This window comes from Oryzias latipes, chromosome 15 (assembly GCF_053564925.1).
Source record: "Oryzias latipes strain Hd-rR chromosome 15, Olatipes_Hd-rR_3.1".
NCBI classification, from domain to species: domain Eukaryota; kingdom Metazoa; phylum Chordata; class Actinopteri; order Beloniformes; family Adrianichthyidae; genus Oryzias; species Oryzias latipes.
The window spans coordinates 29602076-29628841 of NC_136251.1; the positions used below are offsets into that span (position 1 = coordinate 29602076).

Sequence of the window (26766 nt, forward strand, 5' to 3'; positions counted from 1 at the left end):
ATGTCCCTCAGGGAAACAGGGTAATGTATCTGCTCTTACATGTAGTTACAGCAAGTCAAGAGAAAAAACAAAACAAAAGGCTGCATTAATAATTAAATTTAAAAAAAACAGTGTAGAGCCCATACCTGGGAATGTGCTGCATGCCAGCTTACATTCTTCAAATATTTTAGAAATAAAAGGTCAAAGACATCGACTCACCTCCGCCTCCTCCCAGAAGACTGGAATTTGCTGTGAAAAAGAAAAAAAAAAGTCAATATTCAACTAGTAACTTCTAAACGATATACCGGTAGTTATGAGAGAATTAATAAGCCACTTGTGTTTAATACTTACATCTATTTATGCTTTTAGCCATAGAAAATAAATCCACATAACTCAACATTTCAATATATGCGTGTAAAGAAAGCAATTACCGTAATTATTAAATAAGAACATCTATTTAAATCTGTTCAAATAGCCGTGTCAAAGTAAAAACAGGAACAAAAGTACCATGAAAAGTGTTCTTTGATTAAAAAAAAGCTGTTCTTGGTAGAGATGAGAGGTAAAGAAAGAAAACGAATTAAATGCATTATTCACTCTTTTGGACTTTTAGATTTTTTTGAGTTATGACCTTGAAGAATAAGGTTGCTGGTTACAACCTATCTACAATGGAGTTTTAAGGCCACCTAAAAAAAAAGTAAAATTATGAGATTTTTAGTCGTACATAGTAAAATTATGAGATTTTAATTGGTAGATGAACGCCGCACAGCAGCAGACCGACAGACTAAACTCAATGGAACAGGTGAGCTGAATTTATTAAAACGTTCCAAATGTTTGGAAGCTCATTTGTTTGATTTATGATTTATCAATGTTTTATTTATTGATGGGTGGTTTGCAGGATCTCTGCAGCCCCTCTTATAGTTGATTTAATGTAAAAAATATATAAATACATTACTTGGACTATAATAGTTGTTTTTTGCTCTTTCTCATCACCACGCAGGCAAAGTTGCATAAGACTTTCCTTGAAAGATTTGGACATCCAAACATAAACTCACTGAAGATCCCCTCGGTTAAAAAAAAAGATTCTTTCAAAAGCATATTAATGTGTTTTGGTCTTTTAGTTTAATTTTATTACCTGTTGTGGTTCAGAAACAGCACATGTTAAGTGATGCCTTAAAAATCGATAATCAAAACTGCCAGTTTCACTCTGCACACCCAAACATCTACTGAACTAGACCAAAATATCCCCATGTAGGAAGATTGCAGTTCATAAAAGGGACATTAAAAACAATCTTTGGTTTGATCTGTAACATCAGCTGTCATTGGAATGAACACGACCCCATTAAAAGCAGATTAGTTCTCAAACATGTTTTTGAGCCCGAGTAGCAGATAATAAGCCGGCCCCCATGGTATGCATTATTTAATTTTTCCTGATTACATGCTGCAAGTGACTTCTGGAGTTCACTCTGCTTCCACATGTTTCCGTGGAACCGTTAAGGCTTGGCATTGTTCTCCTGAGTGGGCCTGATAAAGAAAACTCTACATCTGCAGATTTGGTTCATCAAAGGGGCCTTTTGTTACGTGCCTGTGTGTCTTTGTGCACAATGCAGAATGAGCGCAACATACGCAAACAAGTAAAACAGCAACCCAAACACCGATGCACTGACAATCCACTGTCATGTTTACAATAGCACTTCTCTAGGTTTCCCTGTGATGAAAGGCAGACTCACGCTGCCAGAGCCTTCTGTTTAACAATGGAATCTGTCAGCTATCAACAGACAACACAAAGCTGCCATGCGTACCATTTCATAACCAGCTTTTAAATACCAAACACTTCCTGTTCTTACCTGTGAAATGTAGTAAATGTAATGGGGAAACAAGGTGAGGATTGATACTGATGGTTAACTGCAAGGGAAAAAGAACAAGACTCCAGGGTGGATCAACCTGTAAACTGTGAATTTGGTTTGAACGGTTGCATTCAAGGTTTGTAGTAAAGTAAACCTATTTATTACATATTAAAACCACCTAATGAGGCATAAAAAGTTTGAACTTGAAACGTTTAAAAGGCCCTGATTGACACTATTTGGTTTGTTCATTGTGGGCTACAAATATGGCAGCAAAGAATTCTACGCAAAACTGCGTTATGAATCCAAATGTAAGTAAATGTCTAAACTATGAACTTTAAGCATGATGTTAAATATCTATTATAAATACAGTAAAAATCCTTTCCATAGCAGGTTCATCCTAAGCAGGCAGTAGGTTTCAACATAGACCATCAGTATTGTAAAGTCTCCTGGGAAATCTTCCTATTCCTGCACTATTAAAAACACTGGGGTTTAATTACGTGACATTATGGAAATGCTGCCAGAGGGGGGGCAATTCATTTACTCTGCACCTAATCAGAAACTGGATATGTGGTTCCTAATCAGTCACACACTTGTACATGCATATAAATAAATACATACATGTATCTACCTTTACGTACTGTATGTCCATACACACACAAACACACACACTCGCTGGCCACTTTGTTAGACACACCTGTCCATTTGCTCGTTGACACAAAGTTCTAATCCACCAATCACATGGCAGCATGCATTTAGGCAGGTGGACATGGTCAAGACGATCTGCTGCAGTTTAAACCGGGCATCAGAACGGGTAAGAAAGGTGATTGAAGTGACTTTGAACGTGGCGTGTTTGTTGATGCCAAACGGGCTGGTCTGAGGATTTCAGAAACTGCTGATCTACTGGATTAACGGAGAATGGTCCAGAAAAAAGAGAAAATATCCAGTGAGCGGCAGATCTGTGGACAGAAATGCCTTTTTGATGCCAGATGTCAGAGAACGACCAGACTGATTCCAGCTGATAGAAAGACAACAGGAACTCAAAGAACCACCGGTTCTAACTGAGGTCTGCAGAAGAGCATCTCTGTTTAGTCTGTTTAGTTAGTTCAGTTTAGAATTTTCCCATTGAATTCTATGTATTCATGATCTTTATGATTTTATGTTTACTTTACAATAACCGGAACGAAGCCCATTGAGACGACTGTTGTTGTGATTTTGGGCAATATAAATAAAATTGAATAGAATTGAACACACAACACGACCAACCTGGAGGCAGATGGACTACAGCAGCAGAAGACCTCACCGACTGCCACTTCTGCCAGCTAAGGACAGGAAACTGAGGCTACAAATCACACAGACTCACCAAAACTGGACAACAGAAGATTGGAAAAACGATATCTGGTCTGATGAGTTTTGATGTTTGATATATACATGTTTATATAAATCCTTAAAAATAATTCCCCTTAATGTCTCTTCATTTACTTTCATTTTATTCATTTCATTTTTTTAATCAGAGAACCCCAATGAAAATCTAAAATTAAGATTATTTGGCTGGAAACAGAATAGAATTTCATTTTTATCCAAACTGCTTTACAGTCAATGTTTTATTGAGAGCGTATTTTCTATAAGGTAGGTCTCCTTTGTGTTTTTTTTGTTCTGAGTTTAGTGTGTGCGTCCTGTGGATTGTCACGTTTATGCCTTTAAGACAGCATCTGGAGATCTGGAGCATTTGTACAATCGGTGCTACTAGCAGACCACGTTCTTCACTGTGGCTAAGAGACTCCATGTGGAGCTGTCATTTGAATACATGCTAAATAACTGTCTAACTTCACAGTCATCTTTTTAGCAGCTGCCTTAAAGAAATTTCAATATGCCCCCCCCCCCCACACACACACACTTCCTTTTTCTAAAATACAGCAGTAAAACCGACTTTTGAACCTAAATATCTTTGTGGCAATAGCCTTGAAGGCTTGCAATGACCAATGACCCAGTTAATGTGAAGTTAGCGTGAAGCCAAAACTGGGCAGTTAGTCTAGAGTGGAATCCCTGCAGTAACCACAACATGCATCGTAAACCTCAGTGGAGAAGCCTCCCTGGTTTTCTTGGAGACCGTAGATCATTAGGAAATGTTGGTCCACGCCATTAGGGTGGGCCATAAAACACACACCAGCACCGTCATAGCAGAAACACTTGCTTCCTGTCTGCCTTTTAAACTCTCGGCTGCATCTGCTAAGCCACTCAGTCACAAAGAAAAAACAAAAAAGCAATGATGCTCTTAGTGCAAAGTTTCACAACAAGCTACTAGAAGCCGTACTGAAGACACTCGGTGGATAAATACTGGTGAAAGCTCAGTCTTATCACACTGTGTCAGGAATTTCTTCAGACATTTTGTAAAAGTGGTTCATTTCCACGTTGCGAGTGAGATCTTTGAGCACACTGGGTACTGATGCATGGATCTAGGTTGCATGTTAAGTGTCATCAGCACAGTCAGATTATACAGTTAAATGGAAAGTGCTAGTGCATACCCAGAAAACCTCAAGGCAGTAAAGTGATCCAATATCTACCGTCTGGTGTCTGCCACTTAACTGAACCTTTTCAGTATGCTTCAGCAAAGGCACACTCACCTTATCCTCTGTGGTCATTCATGCTTCTCAGTTAGCTCAGAGGTTAATACTGTTCTCTGCTTTGGCTCTGAAATAAACTGTGGTGTACAGAAACTACAGACAGATTTTTCTAAAGTAAAAGTTGTCTGCTCTGCTCAGTTATTGGGTGCCCATCTCATCTGCACTGGACAGAAAACGTCTGTTTACTGCACTTTTGAGTGAAATGCAAATGTAATCTGCATTCAGTCCAGCATTAAATGGCCGGCCAGTGTTTATGGATGTTAATCTGCTTCCAGTCAGTTTACCATTGGTGGAAACGCATCACTCTGGTGCTTAAACTAGGCAAAGCTACTAATTATTTCCTTTTGGCAGGTGTCAAATTAACAATTTAACAGCAGCAGATGTCACCAGCGACAGCAAAAGCACACGCTCTCTAAACTATGGTAGCTCTTAGCCTATCTACATAATTAACACAATTCCAAATGACACTGACGCAAAGAAAAGGGGCGTTGCAGCAATATGCAACAGTTTCCGTTGGTAAAGTTTACGATTTATGTGGTTTGTATTCACGTTGGTTGTGTAAACCCTTCTTCACTGTAAAGTGTTGCATATCAGCGCAAAGTTGATTGTCACAGCTTTGAGAATCTGTTAGGATTGCGTTAATTGCATCAACGGTTGAAGAGTAAAAGTAATTCAAAGAGTATCAACACTAGAATTAACATAAGGTTGTTGAAGGGCCAAAAGGGTAAAAATGAAATAACTTTCTTTAGAAGAGTCCTGAAGAAAAAGTTTATATTAATAAAATTACATTTCTATTTAGGCTGATTTAAATGTACAGTAGTCCCTAAATATAACACGGTCCATTTTTTACAGTCTTGAAAACATTTTTAATGCAGTTCTACGTGTTTTTTCTTTATAACGGCGCATTGTGTTTTGCGTTCTGATAGGTTGTAAACCACTGTCAATCCTCTCCGTGATCAACATGAAAAAAGTAGATTCTGACAATAAAAAAATGGCATTGCATTAAAGCCTTGCACCGCTGCACATTGCTTTACTCATTTAAAGGGTTGTACAGCAGCGCAAGGCTGTTGATCTCTGGGACAGGATCCGCTGGACTTCCGTTCATGGCGTAAACAGTACTCCAAAGAACACTGGAGCTAACACTTTGCTGTTAATTAACATGTATAGTTATTTTAAAAAATACAGACGACTACTTCGCAGATTTCATCTATCGCAGACTATTTTTAGATGGTAACTCTTGCTAAAAATGAGGGAACACTGCATTGGAGCTAGAGATGGTATTTGTGTACGACAAAGAAAAATCAGGTCAGCTCGTCGCCAAGGTAAAAACAATCCTTTTTCTATTTTAAGGTGTTATTTTCCTTTAAAATATTTATGACTATGTTAAAGGCCACTGTTGTTTCTTGCTACATCTATCAAACTCTCTACAGTGCATGTCAGACACTCATTGTTCTAGAAATGATGTTATTTTGGAGCCTAATTTAAAAATTACAGCAGTAGTGCAATGATGTCTGAATGCATCAACATGACAACAAGCTGGTGTCACATTGATTAATCCCTTTCCTCTGCAGGCTTGTCACTATCATAACAAAGCAACAAAACCAGATGCCAAGACAACCCACACATCTACCGTTATAATTACCTGACCTTCAAATCCACAATAATGAGCCCAGGATGATCCCATTCTCTTTCATCATTTGGCTTCCAAGCCTCCCTTTTATCTAACAAGGTCACCTTTCACAACTCGACTTTGCCCTGAAATACACGTCGTCCTCATAAATATACATCCACCTGTATCTGCTCAGCCCTCAAATCCACCAAGGGGGGCAGGGGGTGTCTTACTGGAGAATCTTACAAAAACAGCAAAACTGGAGGCGGAACGTCGACAACAAGACTTTGTGTTTTCTCTGAAGTTAACACCAAGAAAAAAAAATGAACGTCATCAAAATTAGGCAAAGGAGAAAAGACTGAGGATGGAACTAAAGGAACTCTTGGCTTTTGAGAAGGGCTGAACGATTTGACGAAAACTCAGGACTTGATCAACATCATTTCCATTTCACTGAAACAGTTCAATTTAAATAAGAGTCAACATAACTTTATATAAGTTATACTCCAAATGACCCTCGTCTACATAGGAGGTGAACATCTGACATAAAAGGGCTCTATCCGATTGGTCAAATGCATACATTGATTTTTTTTTTTTACTTGAATAAATACTTAAATAGCTGCCATAAGAGTGGTTACCTTAAATGTGTTAAAACATTTATTGGAATTTTTGCCGTCTTTTTGCGATATATGCACTAGAACCAGGATTTTAAACAGGATTCCATTGAAGACCAGCAGAACTTTAGAACCAACAGTTCTATCCAATCTCAACTTTTACACTGTTTTAATCCTAATCTAATCTTTAATGCTCTATATGTGAAGTACATAGGGCGATAAAACTGTAGCTGAATTTCAAAATAAAGGTTCGGCAGTAATAAACGTCCAAGGACGTTACATAAAAAAAACGACAACATGTTAACAAGAAATTCCAGTATAATATACTGAAATAATACTGCCTTTAAGGTTTTGGTCCAAATACAATGATTTAAGTAAAAAAGTCATTCTTTGTAGCTTTTATGTCAAAGAATACATGAAAGAATATTATATAGAAATTAATAAAAAATCTTTTACTTTAAAAAACTACTCCGATGCTCTTTAGATCACTCTTAAAAGCATTTCAATTGTTTTTTCTTTAAATATAATTTTTATTCAAGATCCAAAAACTGTGATGTTAGGACAGTTTCTGCAGAGCAGCAGTAGTGCATTAGAAATGTACCACCTGTCACTCATGATTGACAGCTCTCTGTTTACACACTTTCCCACTAGGTCTGCACAAGATATCGCATGGGTATTGTTATCGCGACATCAAGCTGTGCAATACCCATATCACAAAAGACGGCAAAGATTGCAATACATGATTACAATAAATGTGCTAAAACAATGTTATGGCAGTTTAAAGTATTTAACCAATCAAATATATGAATTTCTGCATTTGACCAATTGGATGGACGCCTTTGACGTTGTTGACTAATTGAATGGAGCCCTTTTATGTTAGATGTTCGCCTCCTCTGTAGAAGGGGGTCATTTGGAGTATAAACTTTAAACTCTTTCAATGAAATGGAAATTATGTTTTTGGCTGTTTTGCTATTTGTTCATATATCGCAAGTTATCGTCATCGCAATATTGAGTAGGGCTGAACGATATTCCTCATATCGTGCAGCTCTAACCCCAACTTTACATTAGTGGTGGGACAAAAATGGCGAGCAACACTGTAGCTACAGATTAGATCCAGATTCCAGCTCAGACCATCAAAACAAAGACGTTCATGGATCCATTTGTCTGATGGATGAATCAAAATGGAGCGGAGCAAAGAGCTTGTGGCCCCACCCAGCGTATTTTCTACAGCGTATTTTCTAACTGCATTTTTTTCATCTGCTCCCGATTCCCAACGAACCTGAATAAAAATTATCCTTAGAAATGGAACTTAATTTTCTATATTTACGTCTTCCATTATCTGAAAAATTCCACAAGAATATTTTCACCAAAAACATTTTCAACAGAGTGAGTCTTTAATATAAGTATTGATAAAACCGAATGTACCATCTTTAAATATGCAGCAGCTTTACCAAATCCTAAAAACCGAACCTAACCCTAACCAAACCATGCAAACACAACAGTGATATTTTTTAACGTTTTGCTATTCTTTTTACTAAAGAAAGTTTGTCCTTTGTTCAGTCTTAATTCCTAGATGTTATGTTGAATCCATAATTGATTCATAAATAAATTTGTGAGACGAAATCCAACCGATTCAGGACACGTTCCATCATCCGCTCCCATCTCTGACCTTTCTGATCTGCTACAGAGCAAACCTACTGCTTTTAAAAGACAAACTCTCTCTGGCTGAGACTAAAAACCAATCAGGAAACCAATCAAGAAGAAATGTCACGGAGAAACAAGGCTTGGCAGGGTGGGTGTAAGTAAGTGCACATTATAGATTTAGAACGCCACAATTCTGGATTTGTCACTTAGTGAACCCTCTTCATTAAAGAGGGTGGCCTGTTGACAAGGTGAAGACTCACCGGCTCCTCGTGGGCTTTCTCAGCCCAGTGAGACACCTGCCCGCCACCCAGACAGCTCCCTTCATTTGGCCAATCTAACACGGCTGGGATTTCTCCACCAGGAGCCAGGGCAGCATTAAATTGAAGATCCTTCGCTACTCGAGTACGATTTCTGAATTTACTCCTCCTCTGCATTTCACACCTTTCCTTTTTGCAAAAATATTACTCTGGAAATGAGTCTAGCTCCTTATAGTTATGTTAAGGAATATACACTAAGAGTTCCTCCAGCCGGAGTGCAGCACATTGCATTAAAGAAAAGTGCATCGTCCTTTCAACTCTAACTGTATTTTAACTTCTCTTACTTCCTTAGGACAATGCACTTAACAGGCACTTAAGATAATCCATTCCCACAGTCTATTTGATCACAGCAAATTTAAGTGTTGAGGTCATGCGTGAAGTGCTCCCTGCAACTGGAGGTTTATGTCACAGAAACTTGCCTCCCTGGTGTACAAACTCAGTCCGACTGGGTCTCTTTCTGTGCATATCGAGCGGACGATCTGTTAATTAAAGGCACTTAATAAACACAGAGGTAAATGTTAATACAACCCAGTTTCAGGAGAATTTTTAACATCATTCTGTCAACCAACACAATTTAATCAGACCAGTCCATATGATGATTTATGACGGCATCATTTGTAATGAATCCATTTCGTGGCTGGTTTGAAATTGCTAAAGGAATAAAAAAAACTAAAGTAGTTCTAAAGTTGCTTAACTGCATCTAAAAAAAACATCACAAGACTTATAGAAAAAAATGTCTTTTGGACAAACAAACCATCATAGTTAGACTTTTGGCCATTTATTGATTTTTTTTTAAAGGAACAAGAAAATTCGTGACAACTGCAGTCGAAGATGGCTTTTCTAGTATCTGCAGGTCTTCGGCACCGCACAACCATTAGCTAATTTCATCCATTAGCCTCCAAATATTAACCCCCTGGGGGGGAAAGGCCTCTGTAAAGACACCGCTTTTCACTTCAGTCCATTTACTAAACAGATGAGCTCTTAAGAAAATAGAGATCTGAAGAAAAGACTTACCAATACACAAATACATGTATCTTAGCATTTTAATACATTTAACGTCACTAAGTAAACTGAGCAAACAGGTCATTTATAGAAGGGATGAAACCTAGAAAGCAGATTTTTTTTTTACAAGTTTCTTCCTAAACCATAACCAACCTAAACCATCCTAAACCAACATATACAAATCTTTTCTCGTTTAACCCTTTAACCCCTGAGCTGTTCCTGGAGTTACAGTGACTCTGGCCGTTTGCGCAAAGAACAATTCCAACTGATTCTGGAAGCTAAATAAGCAGCTTTGTACCGATATCAAACCTTTTAAAGTGTCACACATTAGTGCAAACCTGTTTTTAGAATCTGTTGGAATTTTATTAATTTAGCAAATGGTCAAAGAGTTCTGTTAATTAAAAAAAAAAAAGCATCAACTCTGGAGCTACAGCTCTATTGTTTAAAGGTTAACTGCTTCCTGACAGATGCTAAATGACTAGTTCCTAAAAGCCCTTCTCTTCTCTAATCAACATAAATGTAAACCCACTATAATGTCAGGTTAAATATAAAATTCAAAGCTTGGCATCATGTCTTAGGGTTAAAGAAAAAAGTAAATTCAAAAGCATTGATTAAACCGATTCAAACAGTTTCTTATAAATCAAAAAAGTTGCAGACCTAAAGAGTGCTGTTGTTTAAAGTTTTACACCAAACCGGCAGCTTTAGTGTTCCTGTGACAGACTTTCTGAAAACTGAGGTGTTGGGGGAGGGGGGGGGGCAGCCCAACAAAACTGCTTCACTTTGAAACTTGAGTCACAATTACACACAAGCGACTCTGGAAGAGATCCGTCTCCTCTGAAGAGCCAATTTATGATTATTCACACGTCTGGAGGAAAGTCGAGGTTTTACAGGCAACAAACACGGAGATCAGCTGTGAGGCTAATTAAAGGAATAGGAATCTGTGTCTTCATGAAGGAGAACAAAAACACAGGGAGACGAAAAAGCCCTTACAGGTGTTTCTCAACTGCTTCTTCATTTCACAAATCCATTAGGAAAATTAGTCAAATTCATATTTATTTTATCACAGTAGATTAGCTTTCTGATTGGAATCCAAAGCGGGAAGAAAAAGGCTGGATTTTGGATGAAAGGGGCAGTAAAAACCACAAAATATCGAATGAAATTCAGATTTAAATGAGCAGGAACATGACCAGGTTGTTGCCCCTGAACTTCTGCACCCACAGGAGACCTCCAGAAACCGCAAGGCGTTTCAGGACTTTGAACAGATTATTTGGATTACATTTTTTTTTTCTAATCCGTTAAACTTTTGTGCAAAAAACTACAGATTCATCCTATTCCACAACACCAAAGAAAGCAAATTACCCAGGTGTCCCCAGGAACAGGGCCGCGCAGGATTCTGTCCAACGTTCTGGACGGGTCAAAAAGACCTTTTCCGTCTTCACTAATACCTATATTTACTCTGGCTTTTTTTAGTGTGAGGACTCAGCAGTAACCTTGCATTCCAAGGACACATCATTTGAAATGCATTGGGTGCCACAACACTTGATATATCCCCTTTTTCCCGAATTAACCTTAGCTAGTTTTTGCTGTCACAGAGCACTCAGGCTCTGGGAGCCGAGACGGGTGCTAAATTCTGAGAGACAAAGCGAAAAAGCCTTTTCTGTGTCTGAGCCAACCCCGATGGCGAAAGGTAAAGATTTGACAAATTGCTTGAGTGGTCTGTCAGTCTCATGTTTGTCAAATACCGCGTGACTGTAAAACATTGATGTGAACTTTTTTCCTGTCACTGATGGAAAATGTTCCTGTGACCTCAGTGAGAACCAGAGATCAATCCGTGCTCCAAGGGTAACTTGACCATGAGGCGATGGGGTTTTGTGAACAGGAAGTCTCTTTAGTGCCTTTCCAAATGGTAAACGAGTACAGAGAAAGAGAGGAGCTGAATCGGCACAAACTGAATAAGAGGGGAATTTGCCCTTCAACACAATTGTAGAAAAGGATCAAATAAACTTAAGACAAATCAAAAAAATGTTACACTAAACATAAAATTCCCTCCAACATATGAAACCTGCAGAGTGTCGTTAAACTTGGATAAACGACTAAAAGCTTTTTTTATCAGTCCCTTTCCTCAAACAACGGAGGCATCCCTTTACAGCAGAGGCATTCATCTTTGACATCACATTAGCGTCTGTGAGGTTTCTACTCGAACACACTGAGAGAATGTGACACCGACTGGATTAAGGGACCACTTGAAAGAGAAGGTAATTTGTGATCATTAATGAAAGCTCTAATTAATGGAGAGCCACCAGTTAAAGACCAATGCTAGCTCTCGCAACATTCATCATTTATGAGGATCCTTTGCTTTTTCCAGACCTTCAAAGCTCTTAATTGGCTTAACTCTGCTTGTGCGACACAAAAGCACCAAAGGAACATAACTCTGCTCCCATTCTGAGGAACTTTTTAAAAACTACCAATACGTCTGCGTCACACAGTTAAATAATTAACACGAGCAGATAGTCCACATCATATGCATTTTTAATGGGAAAAATGTCCAACTATGATGTGTCATAGAAGGAAACAATAACGATGAGACGAGTGTAATGGCGGTGCAGTAAGTACAGCACTTCCTATAAAGCTTTCAAATGCATACTTTATCCCTCCACAGCCTTACATCCCATGATGCCCCATGGGTCTTTCTAGAAAATGCCTATTCCTGGACTGCTGGAGTGCTGATAGTGTCCACGGCATTGAGAGCTTCTCTGTCAAAAACAGCCCTTCTCTGGTGTGGCGACCAGAATTATTTTCGTCACTGCAGGAAGTGCCTGTTTAATCTTATTTAGGAGTTATGCAAGGAAGTGGATGTCTCTGCTGCAGTGTGCTGAACGAGATGGGGTTTAATCTTTGCTTCCATCTTTAATGAGATCTGATGCAGGATGGAGCAGAATCCTGTGGTAGCCGATAAAACACGAGGCCGTCCAGCTAAACTCCAAATGGGAGAGGCATACGAGCTAAGAGATCAAGTGATACACAGAGACCAGAAGGCGGTAACAATCTGTGTGTGTGTTGAGCTGACAAACCTCATGCTGGAACACAGAGAACATTCGCTCACAGAGAAAAGAAAGTATATGTTCTGCTTGCAAGTTTACCTCCTCTTTGCCAAACGATGCTTACAGGTGAACACTGAGGACATTAAACAGTCAAAGTGTAGTTTGTACGGACATCCCTTATGCATCATCTATGCACCTCGTGCATGCTGCATTCATGCACACTCAGTAAAGGGGCTAATGACTAGAGTGTGGTGTAAGGGCACCATACGACAGCATCACCTGTTCATAGAAAGTGCCTGTAACTTATATGATCCTCATGAATACATACAGATACACTCACCACAACAATGGGACGTTCCATTGAGGTGGGCATCTGCACCTGTGCTCCTCTTTAGATAAAGCCGCTCCTCTCTACCACCCTCCACGGACCCGGACCACCAAAAAACCCACAGCACCTGTACAGGTTAACCCCCCCCCACATGGATGCAGGGGGCATTCTGGGAGCATTCATAGCCAGTCGCTTACCCCCCATATTGGCTTCCGTGCCCCACCTTACTCAAAGAGAAGGATTCCATCTTGAATTTGGCCAGATCAAATTTAAATGGAGTCTCCAGCTAAATGTCAAAATCCAGATGCAGATACGTCGTCTGTAGCTGTCTCCAGTGGGTACATTCAACTCCTGCATCAACACAGACCGTCTCATGTGAAGCTTCTGGACAGAAATAACAGACAAATCGGTCTAATTTGACCTTAATTACTCAATGCGATGAAAATTGGGTTTTTTAGAAGATGGAGTACATATGTAAATAAAGAAAAAAAAACGCATAAAAATTCCATTTCTAAGTCTTTCTGTATTTTCAGCAAAGTGAATCAGGAGCAGAAAAAAATGGCGTTGAAAAAAGATCGTATTTGTGACGTAGAATACTCTGGGTGGGTCAAAAGCTCCATTGTGATACATCCACTTGCAGACAAATAGATCCATGCATGTCTTCGTTCTGAGCGAGCGTCTGGGTTAAAACTGCACATCTGGATGGCTCCAAAATTGCTGCCATTTTTGTTGCACTGCTAAAGTCAGGGTTGGGGGTGTGAGGGGCTGTAAGCTAGTGTGAGAGCGTGTTAACAGATGGATGATAGGATATGGCGGTGAGCTCAATCCACGCCAACACCTAAACCCAACACTCAGAGGTGAATTTTAAAAGAAAGTCCTGCCGCTCTGCAGAAACTATGTCCTAGAAAACGATAGGTTTTTTGGTCTCATAATGAAAAGATCCACCAGGAACGCTTTAAAAAAATAGATCAAAAGATGATCGGAGTGAGATTTCAACTAAACACTTTGTTTTTTTACAACATTGTATAAAGACAAAGAAAAAAGAATACCCACTTAATAAATTCTTGCAGAAGTGTTTCTTTATACAAATATACAAAGAAAAAAGAGTAATTAAACCAAAAGCCTGGCAATTAAGCTCCTACACTTGCCTTTGACTAAATAAAGGTTGGCCTGTGCGGTACTAGCTCACTCCAGCACTCAGATTAAGTAGGAGGGAACATCAAAGCTAGCAGTACAAAGGAAATAAAAAAGAAGGGGTCCCACTGTGGGAGCCCACTGGCCCACAGAGTCTCCTGTTCAACTAATGTAATCTATGATCTCTCTCGTAGCAATTAAAAGGCAAAATGGCCTCAGAACAGCTGTAAAGGGAGGCCTCACAGGAGTGCACTAACCACTGTTAATGTCAGAAGTTTCATTTAAAGAGCAGCAGCTGTTTAGGCTCCATGCAGGCTTCATGGCTCTGGGCTCACTAAAAAGCACATCATTCTGCCCATCTGGACTGCTGGAGCAACAGCCAGCGCACAGCTCACACAGCTGACTGTCACGTCCACAGCTTCCAACACCAACTGTGCCGCCCGCCACGGAGGTCGCAGGTTTCAACGTTCAACGTTCTCAATAACAAACCAACATTTTCCAAATCCATGTAAAGCTGAATTAACAAACTAATGACAGCACCAAAGGCTTCTGGTTGGATTTAACACAAGAAAATGGAGTTTCACATCATGGTAATGACTGTGATGCTTGATGGACTCCTTGGTTTATATTGATTAGACAGAAAAAATGACTAAGACATAATTCATTTGGGTGTTTTTCAGAAATGATTTGATATCTTTGGTAAAGTCTCAGATAGTCCGGGAAAAAAAACCTCATTAGGGTTCAGATTCAAAGAAGAGAAAGCAGCAGGAAGGAAACAAGCAGCACTGAAAGGGAACCAGAGATCCAGTAAAAGATGACGTAGCCTTGATTTGTTTGAGGAGACAGCAGAAGGACGTTCATTTAAGAAATATCGGATTAGTTAATCCCTCAATTTATCTGCTTTTTGGAGGGAAGTATGTCCATCCATGAAAAAAGTGTGTCAGTAATTCAATCTGCTTCATTTCAAATCCACCTCCAAAAAACTCAACTTTCATGACAGTCAGAAGTATGTGTTGGATATAAATCTGCATGCAAATGCTGGTAAGGTAAATTAAACCAGAGATCAATTATTTCTCAGCAGTTTTTTTAACGTCTGTTTGGAAAAATAGTAGAAAACAAAAATGTCATCCTCAAAAACAATTCAAATCCTTCAACGGTTGCTGAATATCTCTTTATATTATACTTTTCTAAAGTCACATGCAGCGTCTGCAGGCAGATACCTGATCTGTTGAAAAAGAAATTTAAAATATTTCAAGTATTATTAAAATAAAACCATGTAGTGAATGCAAATCATTATGAATGTAGGACTAAAACCTTCCAAGTTAAAGTTTGCCATCACAATTCCTCTGGATTTAAAGTTTCCTGATCCTGTTTAAATGCTTATTAGTGTAAATACATTCAATATAATTGTGTTTAATAATTCATCTGTGGAGAAAGTGAAGAAAAGACTTTGAACAGGAGAAACCACAAAGACATCAGGGAAAGAATGAAGGCAGGAGCTTTGGAGAGCGGGAATGCCGGTTGTTGTGCCTGAAGCTTTTCTCAAACATATCAGAAGTTTAAAGTTAGCCGTTTTTGATGGTCTGTTGTAGTCGCTCAGGCACAAAAAGCAGAAGACAGCTGAACAGGACTTCAGACTTTCTCCAGCACCATAAAACAATGGTTTTCCTAATTAATGTCTCTGCAAACCATCAGTGTCAGTGTGTCATAACCGGCTTGTTTTTTCTGTGTATTGAATGACTTCCACAGAGAATAATGGCCTCTACATCCATGAAGGAATTTCACACTTCTTCGTCTGAAAATGAATATGAAGCATTTTCACAAAGACTGAAGGTTATTGCCATGTGACACACGTCACTCTGTGTTTGCAGGATAAAGGAAAATACAGTTTAGTCATAGAGATATATACTTTTGAACTAAGCCATCTTTTATTATCGTTGGCTGTTCATTTTAGGAACTTTGTACATTTTGCACAGTTTCAACGTATGAAATGTTGGTCTTTTGTGATACATGCATGATATACGTAATTCATATGTGTTTTTTGTGTTCGTCAGTCACCGACGTGCACAGATGTCCATCAGGGGTTTCCGCCGACGGGTCTTTACTAGAATTTGCTTTGGAGCCGTTCAAAAACTTTCGAGACCTCCACAGTTCACGCGTGTTTTACTTAGGTTATATGCTACGTGAATCTTACGCAAAGTGTTGCATATCAGTGAAAAAGCCGCTTTGATCAGCTTTCAGAACCCATTGAAATGACGTTATTTGTGCAAAGAGTTTTAGAGTTAGGGTCACCGGTGACAGCCAAGGTGTTAAAGGCTTAACAGACAAAGCATTTGTAGCATCTCTAGCAGGTTTGGCAAAAACAATGCTAACTGATTCTGAAGTTATTTTTAATTGATTTAAATCTTTATCCATCCAGGTAGATCAATTGAGAACAATTTCTCATTTACAACGACGTCCTGAGTTTGCAGCAATGATACAAAAACAGAAGGAAAGTGCAACATAGGTCACAATCACGCAAAACATGACATCAATATTTACAATAAAAGTCTACAGAAGGCACCATGTTACTGTTTACAATAAAAAAGACAGAAACAGACCCATAAAATATTTAAAAACATCTGTATTCATCACAAACCACATCTGTTGACGATGCCTTTAAGGTAACGACTCAAAGTTCTCCGACAACTTTTTTACGATTTATTAACAACTATTTGTGTTGTTGCAGCACCATCTTTTCTACAATAAAAATAAGAATGAAAACAGCATATTACTATAAAACCACGTCTAAAAAACGGTCCACTTTAAATGAAGGACAAACTTTGGAATTCAAACCGTCTCAAAGCTCAGCAGGCGAGAAAGGGGGCGTTCATGTGCTGGTCCTGAGCAGCTCAGTCCTACGTTTAACCGGAATATGCAGAAGGACGGCATGCCTGGCTGCAGCTCTAATAGTCCTGAAAGAACATTTATGTGTTGCAGTTAAATCCAATTTCCACTTCAAATTAACGCTCTCTGAGAGCGCTGCATGTTTGCAGAAAGAAACACTGCAGTCACATTGATAAACGCTGAAGAGACCAAGAACCAAATGTTGGAGTCGTTTTCTTCAATCCAAATGTACGACTGATTTTTGATCGGCTAACTCAGTGTTTTATAAAACTAAAAATTAAAATCCACCATGTTTGTGCCCTGAATATGACTGCAAACAGTATTAAAAAAAAAGAGAGGAGGGGCTGAACTTTATGCTTTCTCACCGCATCAAAAGGAAGGCTACAATTTATGGACATCAATAAACATTTATAGATATTCCTTCGTTTATCACTAGTTTTCATTTTCACATCATAACAATACATCTCTGGAGAATGTAATATTGCATAATGTAATGAAACAGGACGATAACATTTATGAGATCTTATATTCCTTTTCAATATTGGCAGAGCTACTTTAAAAGATGGGAGCCATTGTGCTCAGAGCATTCAGGCTTTTATTACCTAGATTTGAGAGGTCGTAGTTCTACTGGATTAAATGCTTCCAATGCTCTTCATAGGGAGTTACAACAACAGAAAAATAATGAATCCTACTGGAAACTGTGACTACAATTCAAAAAGAGCAACGGGGACTTCACAGTGGGGAGGGAAAAAAGGTCAGAACTGACCCTCAACTAATGATGCTGGGACAGAACAACACAAGACATAATGGATGACTGACCAACAGGCAGATTGGGAAAAGAAGGATTAGACCTTTGCATCGGGAAAACTCCAGCTTTGTGGATTGAGGCAAAAGGAGTTAAAATAGTCACCCCTGCCTCCCTGCCATCCTGCTTTGTCCTTGGAGACAACAGGATTAGCCGTTGTGATCCGCAGCTCTCTGGACATTATCATGACATTCCTCCTGCACTAAAGACGGCAAACTGCATCAAATGTTCGCCGTTCAAACTGTGATTCACAAAGATCTGGGCTGATTTATTCTCCTCCTCATTCCTGCAGATGAAAAATGCTTTACAGTCAGATGAGGAGGGAAAGAAATGAAGATGGCTGAGCCCGTTTGGCGTGAAGAACGATGAGATATTGCAGAGTTTTCCAAGTGATCCAGCTTTTAAATAAAATGTTCCACTTAAATGCTCCGTCATAAAACTTAATCCAAAAGCCTGAACTGCTCTCTGACCCATGCAGGTCTTAAAGAGAGCCCCAAGGGACTCCTCCCTAGACTCCAATTAGGGGGGCTTCATAAGAACATACACTGTGGGCTAAAAACTGGCCAAAGCTGCTCTACCCAGCTCTGGGTAATACAGTCAGGAAAAGCCTTTTAACATGTTCAATTATTAATACTGCCATGGAAACCACAGTTGATAAGAATGGTAATTGTCAATGCAGATTGTTAAAGGCACAATTTATTTTAGCTCACCTAGATCTTTAATAAAAATAAATAATAATAAAAATAGCTTTTCTGAGAGCCTTTTGATATATTGAAGCAAAAAGGAGAAACTTAAAAAGTGGAGTTTGACACAAGCCTGACAGAAAAACTATTTTCTTGTTCCAGGAAGTTGAAAAATACGATGAAAATAAAGATTTTGCTTCTATGGATGAATAAAACAAACTGTTGGAGAAAGCTTCTGAGCTGCATCTACATCAAGCTCAGAGTTCTTTAATCATTCAATTATTATTTGATTTTCTTTAATGTGAGTTTGACACCAACCAAGTATTTAAAGTTCCACCTAACTTATTGCAATTAATCTGAAAATACCTGCACACAACAGGCTTTGAGCCTGAATTAATTACCTTTGCATGTATAAATTAAAATCAGTTTCAAAAAGAAATTACCATAGGAGGCTAAAAGGCTCCATATTAATCAAGTGCCAGAAGTATTTGAGATTCTGCTTTAATTTCTTTACACTGCACTTTATCAAGCAAGCAGTGCAATAGTGCCTTAAATAAACAGAACACTTCAACCAAAAGGTCACAGGTGCTCATCAGAATGTGAGAGGCGCTTGCTCTGTAGCAACAAAAAAATGCTCTGAGAGGTACTGCAAATAAGACAATATAAAAGATGGGCACAGACAGCACTACTACATACAGAAATACATGCATAAAGATTTCACTTACAGCTTTCCAAAGCACTTATCACCTGTCACTTTGACCGAGCATCTGCTTGCCAGTCCATTTGAGTGCTACGGGAGGCTGGGTGTTTTTTTTGTTTTTTTTCCTCTCCTCTCCATCTCATCAGAGATGCATTGAAATTCAATCGCTTGTATGGACTCAGTGGGTTTAAGGAGAATTACCTGAGTAGATTAGGCAGCTGGAAAGACCCATCGTCTGATGATTCTGCCTTTTTCACCCGTTTGTTTCCCCCACACTTTAGCTAAATTAGCAATTACGCTCACATCCAGCCTCAACGCGGCCACAAGGAAACCAGAGACACACCTGCAGAAGCGCCACAGATATCGACGAACTGATGAAGAAACGTCTCCACTGGCATTACTTGGTGAAGCCTGGTGGAATTAAAGTGGACGGCTTACGCAGCCCAGAGTAAAATTCTAAATGCTAAACTCTGAATTGCCTAAAAGACATAGAATTTGGTTTTTGTATACTTTTGGACTGCAATTAAAAACATATGCTACATCATGATTGGAAACTTTTGGGGAGGACCAACATGGACTTGAACAAAAGCAGTGTGTAAGAACCAGTGGTACAGTGTCTCATTGGTTTGTATTTGGCTCATTTAAAGATGTTGTCTGCTTGGATGGTATCACCAGCAAACAGGTGGGATAAAGACCCTTTTGGATTGTTGCAACACACGGCATATCTAGAGCTGATGGTTCTATGTATACCTGTCTTTCAAAGCCATGTACCAAAATGAGCATCATTTTTATGTGATTTTTTTATTCATATTTATTTTTAACATTTTGCAAGGAAGATTAAAAGAAACATTGTAAATTTCTAAGATTAACAAACGTTGTGCCTTCACAGAAACGGTCCAATCCGGGTTTGGTTGTTTAGACGGCTGCATGGTAGCTCCAACATTTTCGAGAAGCCTAAAGCTTCGTTTATACCAAACGCGATTCACACTTCAGCGGCATCCAGTTTCAATGTTAAGTCGATATACAGATGCGATTAGTGGTCCTGCGGTGCGTTTTGAGCGTCGGGCGGGGAGCGGTCCTCTGGTTTTAGCCGTCACATTGCAATGTTTTTAGAGTTCAAATATCTAAACTTTGGAGAAGAACATGTGTCACATCAACCACTTGGGGACTCAGTTTTAGCCCACGATGTGTTCATGACCAGCAGGTTGAGTCCAAATAAAAAAGTTCCTGTAATTTTACTCTTATTTTTTCCTTCTTTGAACTTACTTAGGCTCCATCATGATTGCGTCACAGAGAGATCGAAGTACCGCTGACAGCGTCCGTCATTCAGCTGCAGCTCCTGCAGCAGAAGGGGAACCTCACCGTACCGGAAGAGTCTCTGAATGATCTCATGAACCCAGACGTGGAAACGTGATCACTGATGCTTTTGTAGAGCTCTTCAAAATAAATCAGCCTGATCTCTCAACATTCTGTGATGAGGCTCAGCACTTTTAGCTGTAACTCCTCCCATATGCAGCAAATTTATGAAACATTTTTAGAGCAGGAAATTTGACATGCTTTTTTAAAAAAAGACATCAAATGGCATTTCATGTGAGCGGAGCATACGGAAGAAATGCTACACTATAGCCTTAAATGCACCTTTAATTTAAAAGATATAACTTCAGTAATTCCGTCCTTAAAGCCTAGCGCTGTTTCATTTCAAGAACAGCAGATCAAACGCACCTTGTAGTTTCAACTTGAGTAAAGTGATGGCTAAGAAAAAACAATGAGGACAACGAGGATATAAAAGAAGCAGAACTCAGTGTGACAAGAAAGATTTCATTGTACTCAAAGGAACCAAACGGGGCTCGAGGAGTCCTCCTACTAATTATAACTCAGCATGGCACTGCACATCATATACAACTTTTTAGCTGCACTGTCACAAGCAAACTACATGCTATAAGAAATGAAACAGTATGAATACTTCTGACTCATTCATCTTCAGACTGGATGAATGATGCGACTGATCCCAACAACCCACTCAAAGATCCAGCTACAAGAGAACGGTTTAATTATCTCCTTCTGGCACACCAGGCAATCATGACGGCAGTTTGAAACCGAAACTCGCTTTCTGGTTAACAAAAACACGCAGTCGCACTTTTATGGAGTCGAAATCATCAATAGACTTGATCAGCTGTGCGCTGTTGAGCTTTTACAGACAACACAGGAAGGGGTTTTCATAAATAAATAGAGAGGAAGAAAGCAGCTTTCTCCAGGGAATGTTAGATAATTCCCAATTGAGCCCACTGGCTCCCACACATACAAACACACAGAGACGACACAAGAATGAATCTATTAATTAGAAGGATGGCGAACTCTAATTAAACAAGGTGGAAGGAATACATGCAGGTGTGACTCGCACCTGGTTTCTAAATCTCTCACTTCATCATGCTGCAGCCACAGCAGGATGTTGAATCTCCTTCCTCCTACAGTTGTGACGTCATTCTCCACCAGAACACCGTCTTCCTGCGCTCCTCCTCCTGCATCAATGCGGCGCCAGCGCAAGCGGGAAATTTGGGAGGCTGGGAAGTCATCCAGACAGCAATCCACACCAACCGAAGACACTCCTCCTGCCTAACTGCCAGATAAACTCTCGTTTGCTGCCTCTTACTTCCACTTTGACACATCTAAAGCTAGGAAATGTACGGCAAAAGTGCAGCTGGGGTTTCACTCTTTATGGGGAATCCTTCGCATTTCACTGCCCTGTGGATTTCAGAAAACAAACTAAATATCTCATAAATATGAGTTTTGTTTTGGCAGAAGGACACAATGTTCAATTATATTATTAAATTACAATTCTACGCTTTGTTGTTTGCTCAACAGACCATTTCTGGCATAATTGCTAACCTTATAACAACAGGTGACCATGTTAGGAAACTTTAACTGGTCTGAATGAACAAAAACAACTCCGTTTTTAGGCACCCTGTTAGTTTTGTATGCAAGTGTAAATGATGTTAAGGTTATTGTCTGTATAAAATCAGCACAAAGTGGATGGTAGTACAGCTGTGTGTGTGTGTGTGTGTGTGTGTGTGTGTGTGTACGTCTGCATATGCATGTGTGCCTTCCTGTGAGTCGGTGAAAGAATGTTTTCAGTTGTTGGCGTTTGCTTGAACAGCACTGTGATGAAAGCCTACACAAACACAAGGAAATGTCAGCGGAGGGCTAAAGTCAATAGACAGAGCCTGAGCTGGCTGGGGACCCCTGTGAGAGGGGGCCACTCCTCCCCACACAGCACTAGACTGTAAATGTCCCCCAAAAGCCAAGCAGCGTCTGGGCGAAGAAGCCTCACAGCCCGACGCGGAATCGACATAAAACAAGTAAAAACAGCAAAAACTGGGGCAATGTTTCTTTTGTTTTCCTTGCAGTCACTGATTTCCTCTAAATATTTAGAAGCGATACCACAAATGTTTAAATATTCAGTTGAGTAACGGGGTGTAACTGCTGGCTTTTATTTTTGTTTCCTTGTCCACTTTTGCATGAAAAACGAGTAAGAGGCGTCCAAATCACTGATGGCTGACTGTGCTTGGATGATTTCCCTTTTACACGTGCTAGAGTAGGCATGCGCACTAATCCTAAGGGGTTAAATGGAGCCTTCTGTGGGACGTTCCGGTCCCAGAGAGAGCTGAGGGCAGCTGCTGCCGCCGTGCACAGCCTTTCAGTGGATTTTGTTCAATTTTGGATTCAAATTATGCAAAGAAATGTGAGCTCAAACTGGGTTGATCCTAAAATAAGTAGCATGGGAATTTAGTCTAAGATTTAGGGTTCTATGAATTATACCCAGGTGATGGCATAAATAAGTAAAATAGTGCTTCACAATTCATAAAAAATGTCGATTACTGTGAGGAAATTGGGTTATTGGTACATTTTTGAAAATGTTCTAGACAAAAACCCCAAGTAGGATAAAATCATTTTGAGAACAACAGAAAAAGAATAGCTGTGGGTTGTTTATATGTTTATAGAGAGAGAATACGGAAGATAGCAACGTTTGGCATCATATCATAGAGAAATACAAAATACCCATGAACCAATGGTAGGAATAAATATGAATGTCCTTTGTAAAAGATATGGTTAGAGTAACAAATGAACTTGTAGGAATTCTACGATAAATCACATCACCAGTGACCTTTGCAAAAACAAAAACATGCACTCAAAAAGCTTATTGCCATTTTAGACAGGATTCACGGCGGCATTGATGTTCTACCAACAGAAATGCAATTTACAAGAAATCCATTTTCCTGCTTAAATGACAACTATTTTCACAACAGAAACTGCTCCCTGTTTTCACCGCTTCTCCAGGTTTTTCTGAATGCCGTTTCAGATGTATTTCATCTACGAGTGATGATGGACCCCATGATCCAACCCTTACTGTCTCAACCTGGCAGCTTTACATGGTTACCTGGTACTTGTAATTTTTATGAGTCGTCTTTGATTGTCTGCTTTTAGTGGCTTGTGAAATGTCACAGTGTTGTGTTTACTGCCTTTTTCTAAGATACGGATAAATTACCAAGTTAAGCCTTTAAAGACCCAATCCAATCAAAATGATGTTTTAAACATTTTCTTTTGGCCTTTTTCTGATGATGGAGGACAAATATTTAAGAAAATAGGTGTAAAATTGCATTTCTGGGTATTTCCTTTTTCAAATCGTGAATCGGATTTAAATAGGCAAAAAAAAAAAGCCGTCTGAAAAAGATCGTCTATGTGACGTAGAAAATAGAGAAAGTATAAATAGATGACTTAGTTATAGGTGAAGGGAAAGGGGGCCGGATTGCTCTGCATCAACAGACCTGCCCACAACTCAGAGGTGAATTTCTGATGAACTCCTGCCCCTCTGCAGAAACTATGTCCTAAAAAACGACAGGTTTTCTGACTTTGGCGTAAAATGACCAATCATAATTTAAAACCACTGGAAACATTTTGAAAATAGATCAAAGATAAACGAAGTGAGTCTTCAGGAAATAAATTACTGTTTTGTTGTAGTCTTCACCTTGTGCTCTTCGGTCACCACTGAGGTATTAATCCGTGTGTCTACATAGTTTTTCCATTTTGTTGGGCCATTAAAAAAATGTGGTTTGGTTTTAAATTTGAGCTTTCACTGTAAATTTCTTAAATAATGTATCTTGTTCCTCTAAGCTTTTGCATAACGTTTTCCATGAGAAAAAAAAAAAGGAAGAAAACAAAAATTCTACAGAACTATTTGTCAGAACCGACAGCACAGCTGCCCAGTCCTGATCCTCCAAAGGTACTGCCCTCTTTCAGACTCCAAGCAGGTTTGCTGAATCCAGAGATTTCAGCAGCAGGTAGAGTGGGAACTGCTGAAAGGCAGGCGGGGTGGTAGAACTCAGGAACTGAAATTTGGCAACCCCGCCTACAGGTTGCACATTAAAAGATTACCAAAAACCCACACGTGTTTGAAACCGTTTAAAGCAACACATTTGAAAGTCCTTTTGATTACTAAAGCATGACTGAATGCTGCGGACAACTTGGCACTTCATCTAAAGTTCTTCTCCATCAATTGTGTGAAAAAAGCCTCTTTCAATCTGGCATTGCTACATATTATTTTCATTTTCTCCTGATAATATGTAGGAGTGAAAAGAATTGGTTTAGGATATTACTAGATGTTGCAAAAAATGTGTCATTCACAATTCCAACACAAGCTCATTCCTTCGGTGTAAATTGATGTTTTAAATGTAATGGTTTCAATAAAAATCTAAATGTTCTCCACTTCTTAACCTGAGGTAGACCTACCTGAAAGTAAATTCTGACTGGAGAAGCAGACATTTGATATCCAAGACACGTCAATGTTGCTTCTGTGGAGCATGAATTAGTCTTCTTTTTTTTTTTTTTACCAATTTATAAATCTATCAACATTCTAGTTTTGGGCAGTAAGGCTTTAAAGATTCATGAATACATTAGAAAATATATTGGAAGTTAGTTAGTTGAGCATTTAAATCTAAATAATCTTTGCCAACTGCATTTAATCTATTTGTCAAGATTTTTATCACCCCCCCCCCTCTCTCTCTCTCTCTTATTGCCCCTTATAGAGTCAAAATACCCCCAGCCCCACCCTTCCAGAGATGGGGGTTGCTGAAAGACTGCAGCAGCATTTAGAGGAAGGGTATGTTAAGCTAAGATGTTCTGCCTTTTAACCCAACCGTGATTATAAAAGCGGATACTTCCTGTTCTAGTGAACACAGAAGCAACCAAAGCTTTTCTCCAACCATTTAGTATTTTCAACAGTTTGCAGGTCAAAGATGGCTGAGCACATGTCAACCTGCTTTTGTCCATCACCTTTAATGCCATCAACCATCACTAAAGACTATGACCAGCTTGTATTTTGGAACAACGCCCACTAAGACCATCTTTAAACAGGAAAATACATGTGTTTTTGTCATAGTTTAAGTTGTTCTTGCCTGGAGAAATAAATTAGATAAAGCAAATATAATTTTCAAGTAATTATTAGACATAATATTAATAATAACTGATTAGGAGTCGTACAGTTGAAAGCAACAGTTGCGATTTTGGTCAGTTGGAGACTTCAAATAATATAAATTGGCTACCGATCAATTATGGTAGCTAAAGTTTTTATGTAGAAAAGATAAACTGCAGTTTTCTACCAGATCAAAGGTAAAAAAACAAAAATAAGTTTTGGATTTCTCTGAAGACCTGATCAGTAGCTTACTGAATCCCCTGCTAGTTGGTGGCTCAGTCTGTTATGTTTTTAGCTCTTTAAACTCATCCCATGCTGGAAGTGACAGATTTATGTTGATGGATCTAAACTTGTTAGAGCGGGGGTCCCTAAATATGTAAAAAAAGACACTGGGGGGTCATTCGGAAAACCATCACTTGTCTTAAGGCAAGCAGACGATGGAGAGTTGTCAATTCATTGGCTGACTGTCAGAAGATGTTTTTTTTTTATATTTTACCAAATTTAAATGGCTAAATATGAGCCAACATATATTTTTGTTGCGTTTGTGACTTTCTACAGTACAGGGGAGAGGTCAGTATCAAAATGATGCTTGTACAGATGGTACTTTTAAGCTGTATTTCCTCTAATAAAGAAAAAATAAACTGTAAAAAGAAAAGAAAAATCCCGTAAACTAGCTGTCTAATTATTTGAACTAAATGTTGTGGCAGAATATGATGCTAAATCCCATAGGTTTAAAAGACATTCATGTTTGAAATTATAAATGAATAAAAACATTTAAAAGAATAAGTTTAAAAGAAAGTATACAGTTTATTGGATAAATATCACCTAAAAATGTTCATTTCCAGCGTCCCGAGTTGCCATCATCTCCCTTCACAGTCTTATTTTAGGTTTGAAGTTTTCAGACTTTCTGCTTTAAAATTCAGAAGAAAGAAAGAAAGAAAAAAGAATGAACCCATAACCCACCCTTTCAAAACAAAAGCACTTTGTTCCTGCAAAGGCTTCGGGGGGCATCCACGGAAATACAAAGACCACAGATCATGAGGTACTGTGTAATCTATTTTATCTAATCTTGAGAAGGTTTGTTTCAACTGATAAA

General features: G+C 39.0%; 1 protein-coding gene across 4 annotated transcripts in view; it reads right to left on the reverse strand.

Moving 5' to 3' along the window:
- The window catches only part of macrod2 (mono-ADP ribosylhydrolase 2), a 427772-nt gene that overhangs the window by 326720 nt on the left and 74286 nt on the right, over positions 1 to 26766 (reverse strand). For all 4 annotated transcript variants that reach the window (XM_078931417.1, XM_023963152.2, XM_023963153.2 and 1 more), the window contains exon 4: positions 199 to 228. In XM_078931417.1, coding sequence (XP_078787543.1) covers positions 199 to 228 — 30 coding nt within the window. The remainder of the gene's footprint in view (positions 1 to 198; positions 229 to 26766) is intronic.